Source organism: Rhipicephalus microplus, chromosome 9 (genome assembly GCF_043290135.1).
Source record: "Rhipicephalus microplus isolate Deutch F79 chromosome 9, USDA_Rmic, whole genome shotgun sequence".
Classification (NCBI taxonomy): domain Eukaryota; kingdom Metazoa; phylum Arthropoda; class Arachnida; order Ixodida; family Ixodidae; genus Rhipicephalus; species Rhipicephalus microplus.
The window spans coordinates 28,702,273-28,720,019 of record NC_134708.1 but is presented as its reverse complement, the minus strand read 5'-3'; the positions used below and the strand labels follow the sequence as shown (position 1 = coordinate 28,720,019).

General features: G+C 41.0%; 1 protein-coding gene across 2 annotated transcripts in view; it reads right to left on the bottom strand.

The window, feature by feature from the left end:
- Positions 1–17,747, bottom strand: part of LOC119163652 (protein FAM91A1) — a 32,633-nt gene that overhangs the window by 11,128 nt on the left and 3,758 nt on the right. For both annotated transcript variants that reach the window (XM_037415695.2, XM_037415696.2), the window contains 11 exons: positions 16,900–16,967; positions 14,080–14,202; positions 12,619–12,709; positions 11,793–11,855; positions 10,601–10,707; positions 9,353–9,391; positions 6,797–6,900; positions 3,583–3,704; positions 2,260–2,360; positions 2,060–2,146; positions 800–1,038 (listed from right to left, as the gene is read on the bottom strand). In XM_037415695.2, coding sequence (XP_037271592.2) covers positions 800–1,038; positions 2,060–2,146; positions 2,260–2,360; positions 3,583–3,704; positions 6,797–6,900; positions 9,353–9,391; positions 10,601–10,707; positions 11,793–11,855; positions 12,619–12,709; positions 14,080–14,202; positions 16,900–16,967 — 1,144 coding nt within the window. The remainder of the gene's footprint in view (positions 1–799; positions 1,039–2,059; positions 2,147–2,259; positions 2,361–3,582; positions 3,705–6,796; positions 6,901–9,352; positions 9,392–10,600; positions 10,708–11,792; positions 11,856–12,618; positions 12,710–14,079; positions 14,203–16,899; positions 16,968–17,747) is intronic.

The window sequence follows — 17,747 nt, the reverse complement described above, 5'->3', positions numbered from 1 at the left end:
AAGTGCCCAACTTACCAAGAAATTACTGTAAGTGCACGAGAACACATGCACCACGAATAGGACATTCGCAAAATGATCCCAATGACGTCAGAGTCACCTCCTACAATTATTCACTAGTAATTGAACAAGCTGCACTAAATAAATAACCTTCCGTGCATCAAGAGATGTAATAGAATACTGCTTGTTCATTTCTGCTTGATTCGCACAAAAGAGAACCGCCGGATGTTACTACGGGGAATAGCGTGAGCGGTTCAAAAGCTCGATTTTCGCCTTGTTAAACTGGACAGGTCATGCCATCTAGTAGAGCTCCACTGAACCAAGCACGCCTGCCATCTCGGAGGCCTAGGCAGGACATTTTGTTCATTGGCCGTTGTTGCTACTGTGGCTTCCGCTGCTTTCGCTCTGCTGCTACCAATGTCGGTGGGTGTGCAGTAAGTAAAGCCAGGCAACGTTGCGCACAGCAAGAGTGACGTGAAAGTTTCTACTTGAGATGGGTAATCTGAAGTGTGCTAACACAATGTGAATCCCTAAAATGCAATTTTATTTCCAAGTAAGCCCTTCATTGGCATAAAAGTAGCACTAAGATGTTTCTAGACTGCTATATACGTATAGATATAAGTACAATATTGACACACCTTATTGCTGTGACTCTGGGTGTAAAATGTGAGTGGAGACGAGCGTAAGCCATGTGCAACGAAAGTTATCTGTCGGCTGCAGCACTGCAGCCGATGTGCTGTGAGCGCTGCGCCACAGTGTTGCCTTGCAGCACTACGAGGCAACAGCAACATCCCCGACTCACGCGTAGTTCTTGTTCAGCAGCCGTGCGCAGGTGTCCTTGTCCAGGTTCTGTAGGCTCTCGCAGCGCACCAGGTCAAGGCCCAGGCCGTGGCCCGCCGCTGACGCCGACGAGTCCTCGGGTGGCCGGGCCCCGCTCTCCGGTGTGATAGCGGCGTTGTGGCGCAAGAAGCGAACGGTGTCTTGCAAGGTGAGCGCGTGGTCAAAGTACCGCTGAGCCTCGCCTTCCCCTGCCTCTCCCACCTGACCAGCACGTGCATGGAGACAAACAGCATGCTTTAGCTTCTTAACTGTGACAGATCATGCTTCCTTTCATGCTCCTATAACAATGCCTGCCTTATGCATGCCTTATGTTAGCCGGTATTATCCAGCTAGCCAACAGAAGTTAACATTAGCTATCATTCAGCCAAGATGGTAGCCAAGTTGTCGACATTACTACATCGCACCCCCATCACACAATATGAATGGAAGATGCCCATGAAAATTTTATAAACCGCTACTTACCTTCAGACACAAAACTAAAGGTACAACAAATTTGGAACAGTAGTAATTTTCACGCGTCAAACTGTTTTTTAAGATCAAAGTGACTAGTATTTCAGCGACTCGCCTTTGCCAACTCTACTTGCTATGAGAAAGTGTTTGAATAGCTTTCTGGTTTACCTTTCAACTATGAGTATTTTTAAGGGTCTACCATGCCCTATTTAAGGGACTATGAGTACTATTTAAGGGACTATGAGTATTTTAAGGGACTACCATGCCCTATTTTAATGCATAATTTATTTTGATTTATTGATAAAATACCACAGAAAACAAGTACAAGACGGGTGAGAAAGATACATACGAATATTTAAACAAAAGAACACAATGGAACACGGTTGCAAGACATTTTTCATGAAATTTTTTTTCTGTCTTAAAGTGGAGGATTAAAAAGAATTTAACAACTTTATTATAACACAACATTAACGAACACACAAAATAACAACAGTATAAAAAAGGGAAAAATAGAAAAGCACATGGGTTAATGACTAGGCATTTGTGACTGAACTATCACATTTACTCACACATCACCAGTGTGTGCCGCTGTTGGCTGTCAAGGTAAACGACGGCGAATAGAGGCATCCAAAGGTAATTCTGACGAACTTATATCACATTTACCCCTGTATCACTAGACTTGCTTTCACAAACAAAATTTTCTGCGTGGTAATGGTATAGCGCTGCAGGCAAAAGCATCACGCAGCATGCATAAACAAGAAACCATGCTCACTTTCTTTAGCTCCACGAGAAAGCTGTCCAGCGATTCATCCGTGAGTTTACCCACTTCAAACATGGTCACAGCATGACTTTTCAAACCCTGTTGAGTGCGGAAGGAAGACATTAGCAGGAAACAATGAATAGCTCTTACACCTTGCAGTGTATTAACTAATCACTGATGCTGTGACTTTCTTGACTTTTGTGTAAGCTTACCAGGGACAAGTTTCCCATCATTAGGAAGGCAGTCAGGTTGGAGTCGAAAAGAAAGCCAATCCGCTTTACACGGTTCCTTGTTGCGGATAAGTCGGTTGGTGCTGGCAAACAAATTAAAATTAATGATAAGCACGGTTATGTGTGATACTCAAGCTCAGCTGCTCTAATTGAGCATCTGCCCCTCTGAAAGATCAAACGGAAGTTGCATAATGTATAGGCTCAAAATATAGTTATATGCATACGTTAACGAAGGTTTGTTATGTGCAGATGCACAACCAAGCATCCAATATGATAGTGACCGAAATCAAGAAGAGAATGACAAAATCATGACGTTATGACATTGTTAAAGACACACATATTCCCGGCTGAGTTCCTACACAGCTATTAAATATTACATTGCACATTACACGGGCCTCTCTCATTTTGCCCCCATAGAAATGCGACTGCCACGACCGGGATCGAACTTGCGACCTCTGGGTCAGCAGCCGAGCACCGTAGCCACTGATTCACCGTGGCGACATAGTTTCGTACCTTCATATCAAGTTGCTGTAGTTATTACTGCAAAAATATCAAGCACGAAATGGCACGATCGTGGCGACAACACCAATGACACTGAGGTGCACAGCGAAGTTTTTATTGAACGCTCACTGTAACTGAACACAGCACAGCAAGATGGCAATCAAAACAATGGAGGAAACAAAGCAGGCCAGCATATTTCTCCTGAAATCTGAGAGAAATATTTTTCACGCGCAGGCATTGCTGTGTTCCTACTCAATTTTCATGGCATGAGTGCAGTTTATGGTTTCAATTGTTTAGCCTCACAATCTAGACTATTAATTTGCTGATTTAATTGACAGGTCTCAGTTTCTTAATGAAAAGGCCGGCTGCTTCCAAATCGCAATTACTAGTATAAACATGCTTAGCTATTTGCCAGCGGCTGCGGAGAGGTAGTTTTAGAAGGGTGACCAGTTGTTCAGGAGGTGCGAGCAAAACATGGTAACTCTTGTGAAAGAGCTGTTTTCTATTAAAATCAGGACAGCAAAACAAGTCTACACTAACAGTGTCTTGCCAACAGCTAGCTTTCCCATTGAACAAATTCAAATTGTCATTATTTTCCCTCTTTATAAACTAATAGTAGTGCCAGGTGTTACACAAGACAATCAGCCCTTTCAAAAGTGGCCTTGGTGCAGAATTTGGGCAGCAACAAGACGGTGGTCAGCGAAATTTTTTTTTTTGTTTCTACAACTTCAAGCGAAACGGACACATCCCTGCACTACAATATGTGGTGCCAATCTGATAACACAACAAGTTTCGTGGCAGTACCTGATTCGTGCAGACTGACAGAATCCGCTGCAGGCGCCGACTCTCCGCCAATCAGCAGGCCTTCCTTCTCAACTTCCGTGTGCAACACAGACATGAACTCCTCAACCTCCCGGCTGCTTGACCTAATCAAAATATCTATGTATTACACATTAGGTGGACACTAAGGACAACAAACAATTTGTGTAAAAGAAAAAAAAAGGGTTGAGAACGCCAGCAACGTTGATATCATACACAGCAGAGTTCTACTAAACAAGAAATAAGGGTAAATTTAGGGCATCATTTGCACCACCAGTAGAACATTCTTTCATAAATACACCCACACTGCTCAGCCACCACTAGCGCAATTACAACATCCCTCTTACTTATCGCATAGATTGCATGATGACTTCAGCTACACTCGCGTCTATGGTAGTAGCACTAATGTTTTCAACTTCTTGTCACTCTCGCACGTTGTATGCCTGTGCAACAATCTTCCAAACAGGATCGCCCTACAGCGTACTCACGATAACTCTAGCGAGCCATTTCACTCATAATGCTCAGCTGGTCTATTTGACCCCATGATGCACACACCCCTCTTTCCTTTTTTTTTTACTTTTTTGTTATTTCATCAACAAAGTGACACTGTTCTTTCAAGTTTAGTTTAAGTGCATTGTAACCCCACCTAGTACTGGTAAACTGCACAATTCAATATGTCTAACACACTATCACATTTCCCTTTCATGTTTCGAACTTGCCACTTTGTAATGTTTTATAATCTAACATCACGTATCACTAGCTTCGTACCTATACTGTACTTGCCATTCACGATACTAATGTAAATTGTCCTTACTTTTGTATCTGCCTTTGGGAGGCCTGCAAGGTACTTGAAAATAAACAAACAAACAAGCCAAATTATATAGTAAGCCTCAGTACTATTAATCACACATACTGAATCTATCCCTGAGAGTGCAGAACATTTTATTGCATTAAAGCTGGTGAACTTTTGTCCGATTTATGCAAAAAATAACTTCTCGATGGTACCCCTGTTTTATTTTCCCCGAGCTGTGTTTAGCTAAAGTGCCTCGCTCCGTTCTGCCATGACCCTGGCTGTTGGGCATTGAAGCTAGTAAGTAGTACACCACAAGCCAACTCTGGGAGATGGCCAGTTTGAATTGCGCTACCACTACACAGGCTTAGCACTAAAATGAGATTTCGTTTCATAATTTTTTTCACTTGCGTCAAGCACTATGAGGTTTCTGTAATGCTACTTCAAAAATCCACGTCGAGTTAATATTTTCTTTTAGTGTCTAAGCTCACCTGGCATTACCGAAAGGGTTCATACTAACTCAAACACCAAAAGTGAACAATTCATTAGAGCTACAACTCAGCGAGAGAGAAAACAAAGGAACAATGTAATAGAGCTAATAAGCATATTACATGTTAGCAGATGGTCCATCATGGGCATTGCCTCACAACTGGTGCATTATTACAATCTACCCACAATACAACTATATACATATACTGAAGAAAGGGAAATGAAAAGGCTATGCATATATAAAATAAGAAAATGGGACATTGCAATGAAAAGGTAACACCTTGTGTGGAGCACAATGTCCCACGTGTGATGCCACTTTTTTGCCACAGTGCTAATTTCCTGTTATTTCTGTTTCTTTTTTTTTTTCATGTGTGGGTAAGTTGAAGTGAGATCCAAATGAAATTTTAGTCAAAAGACGGTGCTCATACAGCCGATTTGGGTTTTCGTCCTCTGTGTTTGCAATGCGTTTTGCTCACTGCTTCAGGCGTGAATGTTTCCCATTTAGGACACATCAAAGGGCTAAAGCATGCGCGTGTAAACTCGTTGTCAACACTTCACCAGGTTACCAAACCTGTGAACGATTGTGGCATCAAAGCTGGTCTGGTGATGCTTCATCTGACAAGAACGCATTTGAAATGCTTTGGTGCTGTCAGCACACCAGCCAAAAAAAAAAAAGAAAATGTCATTCAAGAACTTTACACTGGTTGGTGATCGCGACGCCGCTAACAATTTACGGCAGCAGTTTCAAGTACGGTATGACAGTTCCTTACACGACTATTTATGTTTGCTTGTTCTCTGGTTAGATTCTGCATCACTAACTGTCACTGTTGAGACATCAGCCACTGTAAGTTCCTTATGCTGACTTGGCAGTATACAGATGTCGGCAAGCTTTCAGACAAACTAGAACTCTATTATTGAGCCAACTGGTTGGCCCCAGTAACGGCTAGATTACTGTATTTGTTTCCTACATACATGCATGTTTGAAGTATACTATCTTTTGAGAAGTGGTTTTCAAGTAGGCAACACTTTAGCGGACAAGCTTATCATCCATCTTTAGATTTCGTGTGCCATGAGCACGCAACAATCGAGTGGTCAATACAGGCCTACAACACAGCTAGTGTTGCTCGAAACTGGGTTAAAATAAATGAACAAGACCTGAAATAACATAATTAATAGATATAACCAAGAAGTAATTGCAATAATTAACCTAAAATCGCTAAAACCATGTCAGGAACGTGCGGCTGATTTTGGCTTTGTGCAAGAAAGGGCACCATCACCTCACTAAGCAAGCACTCGCTCCTCCCACCGGCTATTCCACGGCTCTACACCTAAAGGGGAATCAAAATAACCCAACGGAACTCACTGCAGATGGGATGTACTTTAACTGCCGTAACAAGGAGGAAGTCAATAAAGCACAACAAAAGGTAGCACACGTATCACACACCAATTTTGCTAATCTCCCTAACAAGATTCTGTTTGTGCCAAAGAAGCCCTACATACACTCAGACCTCAATATAATGAACACAGATATAATAAAATATCGGTTATAACGAAGTAAATATAAAATGATCTTGCAATAGGCAATATTGTTAGAAATAACCTTTATAATGAATTCCTGGATATAACGAACTTATTTTGTTGTAAGATGCAACTTTGTTACAATTAGGCTAGAATGTACATACCTCAAACATTGACACCATCGGCGGTTTGATGAATGGAGGAGTGGTGGGAACTCTACGAAATGGAATAGCTTGGTAACTGCGCTGAGCCCTTCCTCGGGCTTTACAGTGGTGGAGTTGCCTTTGGCGCAGATTGTAGAACTACACCGATCACTACACTTTTGTGCGACTTTCTCATAGCAGCCTGGTGTTTGTAATGCAAGTGATAAGTGAAAGATAAAAAAAACATCTGCATGCTCACTTGACAGTCTTGCAGTTTTGATTTAGCCAGGAAGGATCCAGTCCTGACATGTCTTTGTTTTTCTTTTGTGCAAAACCGAGGCGACAGTACATAGATACAGCATTCTGAAAAACGAATCAGTAAACGAAAAATCGAACAAGTCAAAGCTAACAGAAGGTCAGCCAACAATAAACCCTTCCCCCCCCCCCCCCCCCCCCAAAAAAAGAAAACAATGTACAAATTGTTGTGCTATAGATTATGTGAATACATTGTTATACTGTATAATGTTATGTGCAATCTTCACTGCATGTAACCAAGTAAACTCATACTGAAACTAAGCAATGAGAATGCGGCATTCACAAATCACATCTACTAATTAATCTCACAGAAATAGAAACTAACAATTCAAATAGTGTTTACTATATGTAATTTTCAAACAACCTCGCCTTCTGTAGATCTTTTTTTTTTTTTGATAATGAATGTTTTATAGTCGGAACAGTTACACTTGTCGCTGACTATCACAGTTGTATACATCTATTTAATGTAAAAAAAAACTGCCACAACTAAAGTACCACTTTTCAGCAACAGATGAAACTGTTCTGCCAATAAAAGTTATATTACGTTTCTTCTGTAAATTCATGGGGTGACCACTTCAGCCTACTGCCTATATTGAGTTGCTCGATTGTCAACTTTTTTTTTTGGTTACTTCCAAATTATAACTCGGCATTTTGACAGCACTCGCTGACGCAGCAGGTTTTACCACCAAGATATTAGATACACCACAATACACTGGTAACGATGCTGTTTTAATAGGCCCTTTCATCGATTCACTGTTCTCTTCAACTTATGGCAGCGCACATCAGAAAAAAAGGCACAAAACTGAAATACGCAAAAAAGTAAACACTCATGTTTTTATCTGCTCTTATGTTCTGCATCCTCTCTCTATTTAGGACGTGCATGAATGGGGAGGTGCCAATTTGCGCCTAATTAATTTGCTATAACAACCTGCCAACTAGCCCAACAGCAAGCTCTACAACGACGGTAGTTGCTCTGGATAAAACAAGCTACAGCTGCCTCCAAGAATAATACTGCACGAATCGCACCGAAGAATCCGTTGACTTAATTCGATTATAACATGCACTATTCTTCCGGCAAAGCATTTGCTAAAATACGATGTACACACTAAAAATGAATACTAAAGAAACTGCAAAAAGTGTGGTGCTCAAATTCTACCCTTTCCAACTTCGAACATTCCCACCCTGTCTGGAAGGCCTTACTTTGCCATGTGAAAGCCATTGGACGAAACATTTGTCATCGCTGGACAAGCAAATGTCGCCTGGCAAGCAATACCACTTCCACTATCACTTGGACGCAACAGACAGAACGGCTTCTTCCACGCAAGAATAGATCGCTACTTTTGTCTCTTATGCATATCTAACGAAAGAACAGTCAGAGGTACTGCATTTCTTTTTTTTTTTTTCAAAGAATCAGAATTAGGACGAACGTTAGGATAGCGGCTGGTGCATTTTGCATTACCGACCATGATAAAATCTGGCACACGTCGCTATCTGGGCAGTGTTATGATCGAGTGATTAAGGATTTCTGAATAAAACATCAGCACGAGCAAAAATCATTACAATACTGCTGGACAAGCCATTTGTAGTTGGTACAAATTCTCATAGATGCAATATGCTACCTTTATTTATTACTTAGGTTGATACTTGATATTACTTTTTTTTTAATGTGATACACTCCCATCTCACTGGTCAAGTTAATGCACCCTCAACTCGTGTCCACTACTAGAGATATCCCTCAGAGCACAAGCAAGTGGTCTTGAGTGCATTGAAAATAAAAGCCTTTTGTTTGTTATCGTTCTTGCCGACGTTAATGCTGTAGATGACAGTTACAGACTTCATTGGAGGTGGTACAAAAGGGCGGCTGGATATAATTAGCAAGAATGTTTAGGCCAGCCGTCCGTCACAATTTGCGAACAGATAGCTATCATCATTATGAAGTGAGCTGCGCTATTTTTTCCTCTTTGTCCTCTTCCGATTTATTCCAAGAATACGTGCACCTATTTGTCAAGTGTGGGACACTATAACTTTGATGGGTGAGAGAGCAGGTTGAGACAAAGAGGGAAAGAACAGGGATAACAGAAATTCTTGGCGAAAAAATAAATATTCCCAACGAGGCAGTATTCGAACCTGCAAACCCACAAACCGTAGAAAGAGAAATCCGTATAAAGAGAGAAAAATATCCGTAGAAAGAAAGAAATAGAGAAAAAAAATTGAAGGAAGACAGAATGAGATAGAAAGAAAGAAGAAGTGAGAAAAAGAGAGAGATATGGAAGAAATAGAAAGGAGTGAGAAAAGAAAACTATGTAAAGAGAAAAAGAAAAAAAAAACAAATAAAGAGAGGCAAGGAAAGCAGAAAAAATTTAGAGTATGAAAAAAGGGGAGGGATGACAAACAAGAAGGCCATCCCACTTTGCACTCCCTTCAGACTTGACACTGCCAGTGCGATGCTGACTTAAGTATTTTACTGTTAAGCAATGTTGAGAACAATGCAAGCACTGACCTTTACAAGTTGAACATCAATCCTCAAAACACTGGCAAGCTGAGACAAAAAGAAAAGGGCAGGCGTCAAATACACCACTTCGCAAGAGAGCCGTCAAACTCCATTTTCAAGCAAAGAGCATGACAGCATGTCAGGAAAACAGCACAGTGTACACCCACACTTAGCAATCTGTCAATCTGTCAAAAAGCAGCAGGAAGGCTGACACACAAATTGATTACACATACATCCATGAGCTGTTGGCAGTACCACCTAATTTCTAATAAAGGCAAATGAACGTTCTCATCTTATTTATTTATTTTATTGTTACTCAGATGTTTCTTTTCAAATGGTGGACCATTTTCTACATAAAGTTAAGTACACCACATAATGATGTAGACTAACATTACCACTTCCAGCTTTAAATGATAGTCTAAGTGAAGCTTTTCCATCATTTTAATCCCATCGTACCACAATCAAGTGTGATCTAATAGAGCCCATCTAGAAATCTGCGTTACACCTCTAATATTTTCAGTATCCTTTTAGATGGACAATAGAAAAGAGTTCTCAGGCTAAGAAAGTTTCTGTACGTCCTCTTCTGAAGTGATCTATAAGCTAAAGCATGAAAAAAAAAAGTTTTTTTTCTCTGCGGAAATAAAGTTAATATTGTTTTGGCCGTTTCAACTTCACAATGGATTATGACAGTCATGACAAGAACAGATAAGCCACACTGACAACTTGAATAATGTCACTAGATTATGGCAATGACAAGCACAACAATCATTCCAAAAACAAAAAATAATGACAACAATTAGTAACTGCCAAAATTGTAATTTTGACTGTGATGGAAGGGGTGTTGCCTGAATCTAAACTTCATTACACGAATTTTACTGTTTTATTTAGCTGCTGCAATGAAGACATGATGGCAGTATTATTTGACATGGTTATACACACAAGCCTCAATACAATGAAGTTGCATCTTACACGAAAATAAATTCGTTATATCAGAGAATTTGTTATAAAGGTATATTTCTAACACTATATCTATAGCAAGGCGATTCTTCGTTTACTTCGTTATAAATGATGTTTCGTAATATCGACGTGTGAGCGTGGCAGATAGCTGTATTTACAACCAATTTAACTACCTAATGCATTGAAGCAAAACACAGTCGAAATTACAGATGCTATCAATTAAAAAGCATGAGGGAGAATGAATAAAAAAATGAAACAATGAACCAGTTAACATGCTCAAGACGTCACATTTACACTCACCTCTGAAAGCGGGGTGTTCCCATCGATAGAAACAAATATTTTGTACAGCAGCGTCTCAAAATAATCTCCCAGTACTCTGTTCATCACAAAACCTTCCAGGGGAGGCACTGCAAATGTATATTTAAAAAAAAAAAGTGGTTAGACATGAACAGAACTACCAGTAACATAAAAAACAACATATATGTGTTGTCACACGCAAAACAACACACAGTATTCTTCAAGCACAAAATAATGCCGTACTATACACAAAGATGTTTTCAAGTGCAGCTATACAGCAGATGTTAAAGAAAAAGTTGCTTAGTAGTGATGAAGCCATGTCTAAAAGTGTTTGTGTTGTCAGACACTACCATCAAATGATCTGAGATGTCAAAAGAGACTGTAGCATAAAAAACATGCTTCGTGCTCCTTCAATAAGTTGGCAATGTTGAACTTTCATGCTTTATTTTATGCTCACAGAATGCAAAGATTAAAAAAAACAAAGTTTGGAGGATGCTCGAGCTTCACCCTTCAACATTAAGACGTGGCACGACAGCGTAACCGGTCTCGCATATATCCCCTTCTCGGCGCATGCCTCAACCGTTCCGCAGGAAAACAAACGTCTGGCCGCATAGCGTGGGCCATTTCAAACTATCCTAGAATGCCTATTGCGAGTAGAGTCGCACAGTGCTCACTATGTTGTAATTATTCCCTTGGCAAAAATAGTAAAGGGTGCGCTACTTAATGCAAGCCACAAACCTACGCAACTGCTAACTTTGTTGATGATTCTGCTGATGGTGATAATTAAATGTGTCGGAGCGCTTTATAATGGGAGAGTTTTTAAAACACCCGCTTGTTGAGAAGTTCATATGTTTTGATGCCTGGTGCGATTCTATGCAATATTAACATGCTTTAAGAAGACTCCTACCACTAGATGACATTCACATAGTATTTTATTTCAGAGCAGTTTCAAGGAATGACATGGCTTACTATGCAGAAAGCCTGGGTTCTATTCTTACTTGAACCAAAAAATTTGATCATTCATGCTATTTGCATCTTAATTTTTCGGTTACAGGCAATGTTGATTTTTTGCTAACAACCAATAATGCCCCCACCTAAATTCTGCAAAATTAGCTTTTTAATGCTATCGCAATTATAAAACTGTTTCATGTCCGTGCTTCAACTGTACTGTGCAACCTAGTAATTGTCGACTCACCAGTAACACAGTCATGGTCATCTAGGGGGACGTCTATGTATACCAAACCTTTCAAGTAGAGGCCTGAAAAAGGTGGTGTCAGAAATCAGCATGCACATTAATAACACAGCACTGCGTACATGCGAATGCAGGCATAAAGAGTTTTAACAGCAATGTGAAGGGCACAATATTGGAAATAGTTACGCAGACATATATACTTTTTAACTTTATTGAATGCAAAAGCATGGCATGCCCGGATGCGACAACAGAATTGAGATCCTAACAATCACGACGTTCCCAACATGCGACACCATTACAACAAGATATTGTGTGATTTCATAATTTGACATAAGATGTCACCACTACTTTCTCTACTTCATTGTGACGTCATTATGTCATGAAACTGAATAATTTGATGTGTGCAATGGCATCATCACATTGTGTGATGATGCTATCAAAGTACACAATGTAACGTAGGACAATGTTATTACACAATGCATTATGTATTTCATTATTAAAGCAGCCAATAGCCAAAATTAGTCCACAGCTGGCCAGCAGCAGTCAGTATTGTTATTACACAAGTGAGGTAGGCTTCAGATTAGGCTACAAATAAACACTTTGTTTCAATATCAAGTAAACTTGTAGCACATACTTAGTCTTCATTATAGTTTCATATGACAGTCTCCATCATCTACTTTCTGACACTACACAACGTTTAGCCAGCTAGGGCTGAAAAAAAATGTTTTTTTAGTGCTGACCCCAAAACAACTACTCAAACTAGAGCTATTTTATACGAAATTATCCAAAATTAAAAACATTTCAGAAGCAAAGCACAAAAGGCACGCACTTCTCACATGTTCTGCTTTCAGTGTTCCCGCCCTCTGTGGTCCGTCGTCTATCACTTTGTCAATCACGGCCTTCTCAGCGGTCGAGACAACCTGCAGTCGAAGAGTTGCACAAAACGAAGTGATCTTTTTTTGTTAGTAAAATGAGCGTCCACTTAGAAATACTACAAGCTTTTGTACAATATTGTTACTCTAGCCCAGTCGGGTTAGAGTTTAAGATAAATTAATTGTTAGTTTAAAGGGGTACTGAAACAAAATTTTGCGGGTGAGAGAGCCTGTAAGATTGTTTCCTGTGAATATGTGTATATCACATGTATATTATCAGCAGTAAATATGGTTTGGAAGGTATTTTACAAAAATTTTCAAGCTTGTGTGCACAATCAAGTGCTACATGCCGTACCTCGCGGAATCGAAACATTTAAAGTGACTCGACGGTGACCCACCTACCTACCTCACATTAGCACGATGCAGCCAATACAACAAGTTATCATGTAATCCCAGCTGCCATTACTTTTTGCTGCAATTTCGCAGCAGACTACTTCTCGGCGGCTGCTCATGAGTTGGTGGCCGCAGCGCATGCACTGGAAGTTTTGTGTTTGGCGACACTGCTTTCCCAATTCCTGTTCGAAAGGACTTCTTGATGCGGACCACGCTGAAGCGCACCACAGTTCTGTGTGCTGAGGTGGTTGAGCATTGCGCACGCTAGGTGGCGGTAGTTGCACCCGGTGACTTGTCGTTTTTGGAGCTCTCTCAAATTGAAACTGAGACTGGTCGGTAAAAGGAAGCCTGTTGTTAATTATCAGCAGGGCAGTGCCACAAACGATGTGCTGTGTTGTGACTTACAGGACCCCAGCAACAAACTGCAGCAAGAAAATGACAGGCTCAAAGTTTTGTGTCAGTACCTTTTTGAAACAGTCAATTAACCATTACTATAAATAAGCTTATGCTCCGATATCATAAATATCAAATATCACTCTGAACGTGAATCATAATTATTGATTCTACATTAGTTTAATTTTTTTAACACGTTTTTTGAATATCCAGAAAGCAAGTGCTTGACAAGAAGCGTTTGGAAGAGAAACAAGAGTGTCGCTTGTTGCTTTAAAGCTGACCCAATGATATGTGGGGTTTAACATCCCCAAAACCACCATATGATTATGAGAGACGCCGTAGTGGAGGGCTCCGGAAATTTAGACCACCTGGGGTTCTTTAATGTGCACCCAAATCTGAGCACACGGGCCTCCTTCATTTCCACCTCCATCGGAAATGCAGCCGCCGCAGCCGGGATCCGAACCCGCGACCTGCGGGTCAGCAGCCGAGTACCTTAGCCACTAGACCACCGCGGCGGGGCAAAAAAGCTGACCCAAAGGTTAGTTGTTGGACCCTAGCATAGATTGATTAGAATGTTTCATCTTACAATGTCTAACAAGAATGTGACACAAGCAAGAAATGGTGATCACAACCTTGATGTCATCTTCCGTGACGTAGCCAACGTTGATGTACCACCAAGGCTCAATGGGAATGTCTGACACCGGCTTCGTCGGCAGAAGGTCGCGTACAGACTTTCGTCGCACCGTAAAGAATTTCTACCTCGAAAGAAGAAACAAAGAAGAAGTATTGCCTCAGATATGAGCACCAACTACAGGAACAAATGAGTAAAATGGCACTCTTTAAGTGCGAAGCATTTCTATGGCACTTTGAGCGTTGCTGTGTAAGTATCTATCTAGGAATCTACCAAGCCGCCTACGTTCAACTGCATTGTCATTCTTCCTTCCTTCCTCTTGTGATAGCCATCCTAGCTTGCTGTAGACGAAAACTAATATGTAAGGGCAAGAGGGTCTGAGGAACACAACTGGCTGGTCATGACATGAATAATATGAAAAACCTGTCGCACACATTGTCAACCCCTCTCCTCCAGACAACTGTGGCACACTCCCGTATACCACCAGCCGCAGTATGCTATATGAACTGCGGCCCCGCCCGTGACATACGGGTATGAGCCACAGGTCATTCACAGCTGCTCAGGCGCAGCAGACATTCGCAATTTAAATAATAGAGCATTGACAAAAGAGTTCGCGAAGGCAAAGTATAAAGATGAGGATCCCAGCAGGGATCGAACCAATGCATTCTGCATGGCAGTCGGGTATTGTACCACTGAGCCACGCCAGGTCTTGAAATTACTTTGAAACAAGACCCCGTGCAAGCGTAATATCGGTGCAATACAAATTGTAGTTACAGTGCTGGCAATCTACTTTTATAACAAAGCAAAAAGCATACCATAAGTAGTACTCCTGTGATACAGGTGTCATGTCGGGTTAACTGCAATTGCGGCTCCAGTGTTGGCTCCACTTCTAAAGCAATCTAATTAACAACACATTTGCATTTCTATGATTCAGCAAGCTATGTTAAAGTGTTGCTCGACCCCTGAGGAATACACTAACAGAAGTTCCATATGAAATTCACATCATTGCAGCGTGACGTGCATGTTGTTTCAATCGAACTGTCAAGTTTGCTCTACTGTCAATGCTATTGTTACGTCAGACTATAAGTTACCCTTTAACGCCAGTGTAGTTGACATTTCCGCTAAGCCAAAACACATTGCCAGTACGTGCACAAAACTGCTGCCCTTACAAAACCGCATCAATTCACCGTGTAATACTTGGCTGAAAGCCAAAATTTTCAGTGTACATAATTGCTTGCCGACAGCTTCACACAAAACTGATTCCCACAAGGCATGGAGTCTACCGAATTTTTTTTCTGTGGGATTCGGCCCCACAACCACAGACAGCGTGACTGCGAAATCAACCAGAAAGCGAGCGGGTTGAAACGGGTGCTTTTCGAAAGAAGCTTCCATTGATGATTGTTTGTGACTGGTCGCCCAGCGACCAACTTGCTTGGACAACTGTAGCAACCAGCCGGCACGAGTACGCTTTAAGACTTGAAATTAAACACCAGCCAAGGACTTGGAGCAGCTTAAAAAAATAAAATAGATCCGTGAAATAGAGATATACATAAAACAAAGGCAACTGGCAGTGTGTCAGAGTAACAGAATAGATGCTGAGAAAATGAAATGATAGTCAAGGATAACACAGTATCATGTGGCGTTATTAAATCGGGGAAGTCAGCAGGCACAAAATGAGACCAAGTTGTACACGATGGGAGCCCCTCAGAAATCAGCACATGTGGCTTTGATTCTACAGCAAACGAAGAGCACAATCATGAAGATAATGATGTGTTTTCCTCTTGCACATCAGTGCAATTATAGCATGATGGTATCTTCTGATTTTTTATAAAAACTATCAACAGGATGTCCATTTAATGCATTTACAAATTTATAGCTACTGTAAAAAAAAATATTGTTAGAGTTTCAAAAGTCAATACTTACGCGTGACAACTGAAGTGCTTTGTTCAAGTACTACAGCAAGTGCAAAAGAAAATGTTCAGTAAACTGGCATTAAATTTACGTCGGAAACGCTGTAATGAAATTGACATAAATAGCAGTAAACTATCCTCTAGAACTCTTCAAAACACAACACATGAATACCCTGCCACCACACCCCCACGAAAAAACCCAAACTGTAGTGCGAACAGCTCCCCCCCCCCCCCCCCTGCACTCTTCAGCCTTAGCGAAAACATTCTGGCACCATCTCTAGACATGTGTTGCCATTATTCAAGCAAGCATGCAATGCAGGGACACGAATCTGGAAATTATGAAAGTCGTTTCTTGTAAACAAGACATTCCGGAAAGCATGTAAATGTGGAGTACCAGAACTTTTTCTTTATATATGCAGACTGCTTTGTTTTGCTGTCTTATGCAAACGTGTTTGCTGGGATCTGATAGCATTCGCTTTGCTTTTGCCCCATACACTCAAACCTGATTATACCAAAGTTGCATCTTACATGAAAATGAGCTCATTATATCCGAAAATTCATTGTAAAGGTAAACAGTTGGACCCCTTTATAAGAGGCATGCTTCGGGCAGCAATTTTTGTCTATTATAGGAGATGCGTCTTATAAACAGGATACCACGTATTCGTTTTCTTATTCACCCATATTTTACTGTATGCACATTGGTGTCTCTTATATCCATCTATCTCTTACATTAGTGTCTCTTATAAAGGAGTTCGACTGTATTCCTAGCGCTATATTTATTGCAAGACTATTTTTCATTTATTTCGTTATACCCGAGTTTCGCTATATCGAGGTTTGAGTGTACTGGTGACAAGGTGCCAACAACAGGTTAGCAAGGTGTGACTTGAGTGATGGTCGTAAGTAGGACTCACCTTTGATGACCTGCAGCGGTTCATCAGGTCGATGTATTGATTACGACCTATGCCAAGCAATCTCAAACCTGCAATGTCAAGCAGTTCCCTTAACGTGTGTGGCTGTGAACAATCTGTCAAGGGCACTAGATGGACATGCTGAACTAAGCTACAGCGCACTGTGAAAGTTGATGGACTAGCAAGCACTGACTTGAACTTACATACCCACTGCGGTAGTCAAGCAATATGCTAAGCATGAGTGAGGGTGTGACTCCTATTCGCTGCCACGCCGACATTTTTTTGATATCGATGAAACACAAAACTTCCTCCATTCACTCACATTTACATGCATTCTAAAGAGCCCCAGCTGATTATAATAATTAGTTAACCACCACTCCTTTGCGTACCTCATGGACACTAGTGTGACTCATAATTGGCACATTAAACTCCACTATCTAATTTAATTTTGCCACTTTTCCATCGATTCACCACTCTCTCATGACGAACTTCATGTTGCAATTCATTTTTCTTAATAACGTTCTTTTTATGTGAATAGGAAGGAGCTTATGTTGCCATTTTAGCATTTTTTTGTGTGTCGCGTGACTTCACGTTTTCTACAGCGTAATGAGTCGTTAGCACCACCCATTGGTCAGCGAAATTACTCACAAGTCAGCTCACTCACACTCAGATCGGGTGGTATGTGTGAGTTTGAGTGAGTCCAGTTGAGGCAAATTTTTCGCGAGTCCGAAAGCGAGGGTGTCCGGTTGAAGTATGTAAATATTGGCGAGTCTGAGTTCGAGTGAGCTTTCAGTGCAACGTGTCGTGAGTAAGCCAGAGCGAACTCCGCCATTCATTGCCGACCTATGGCA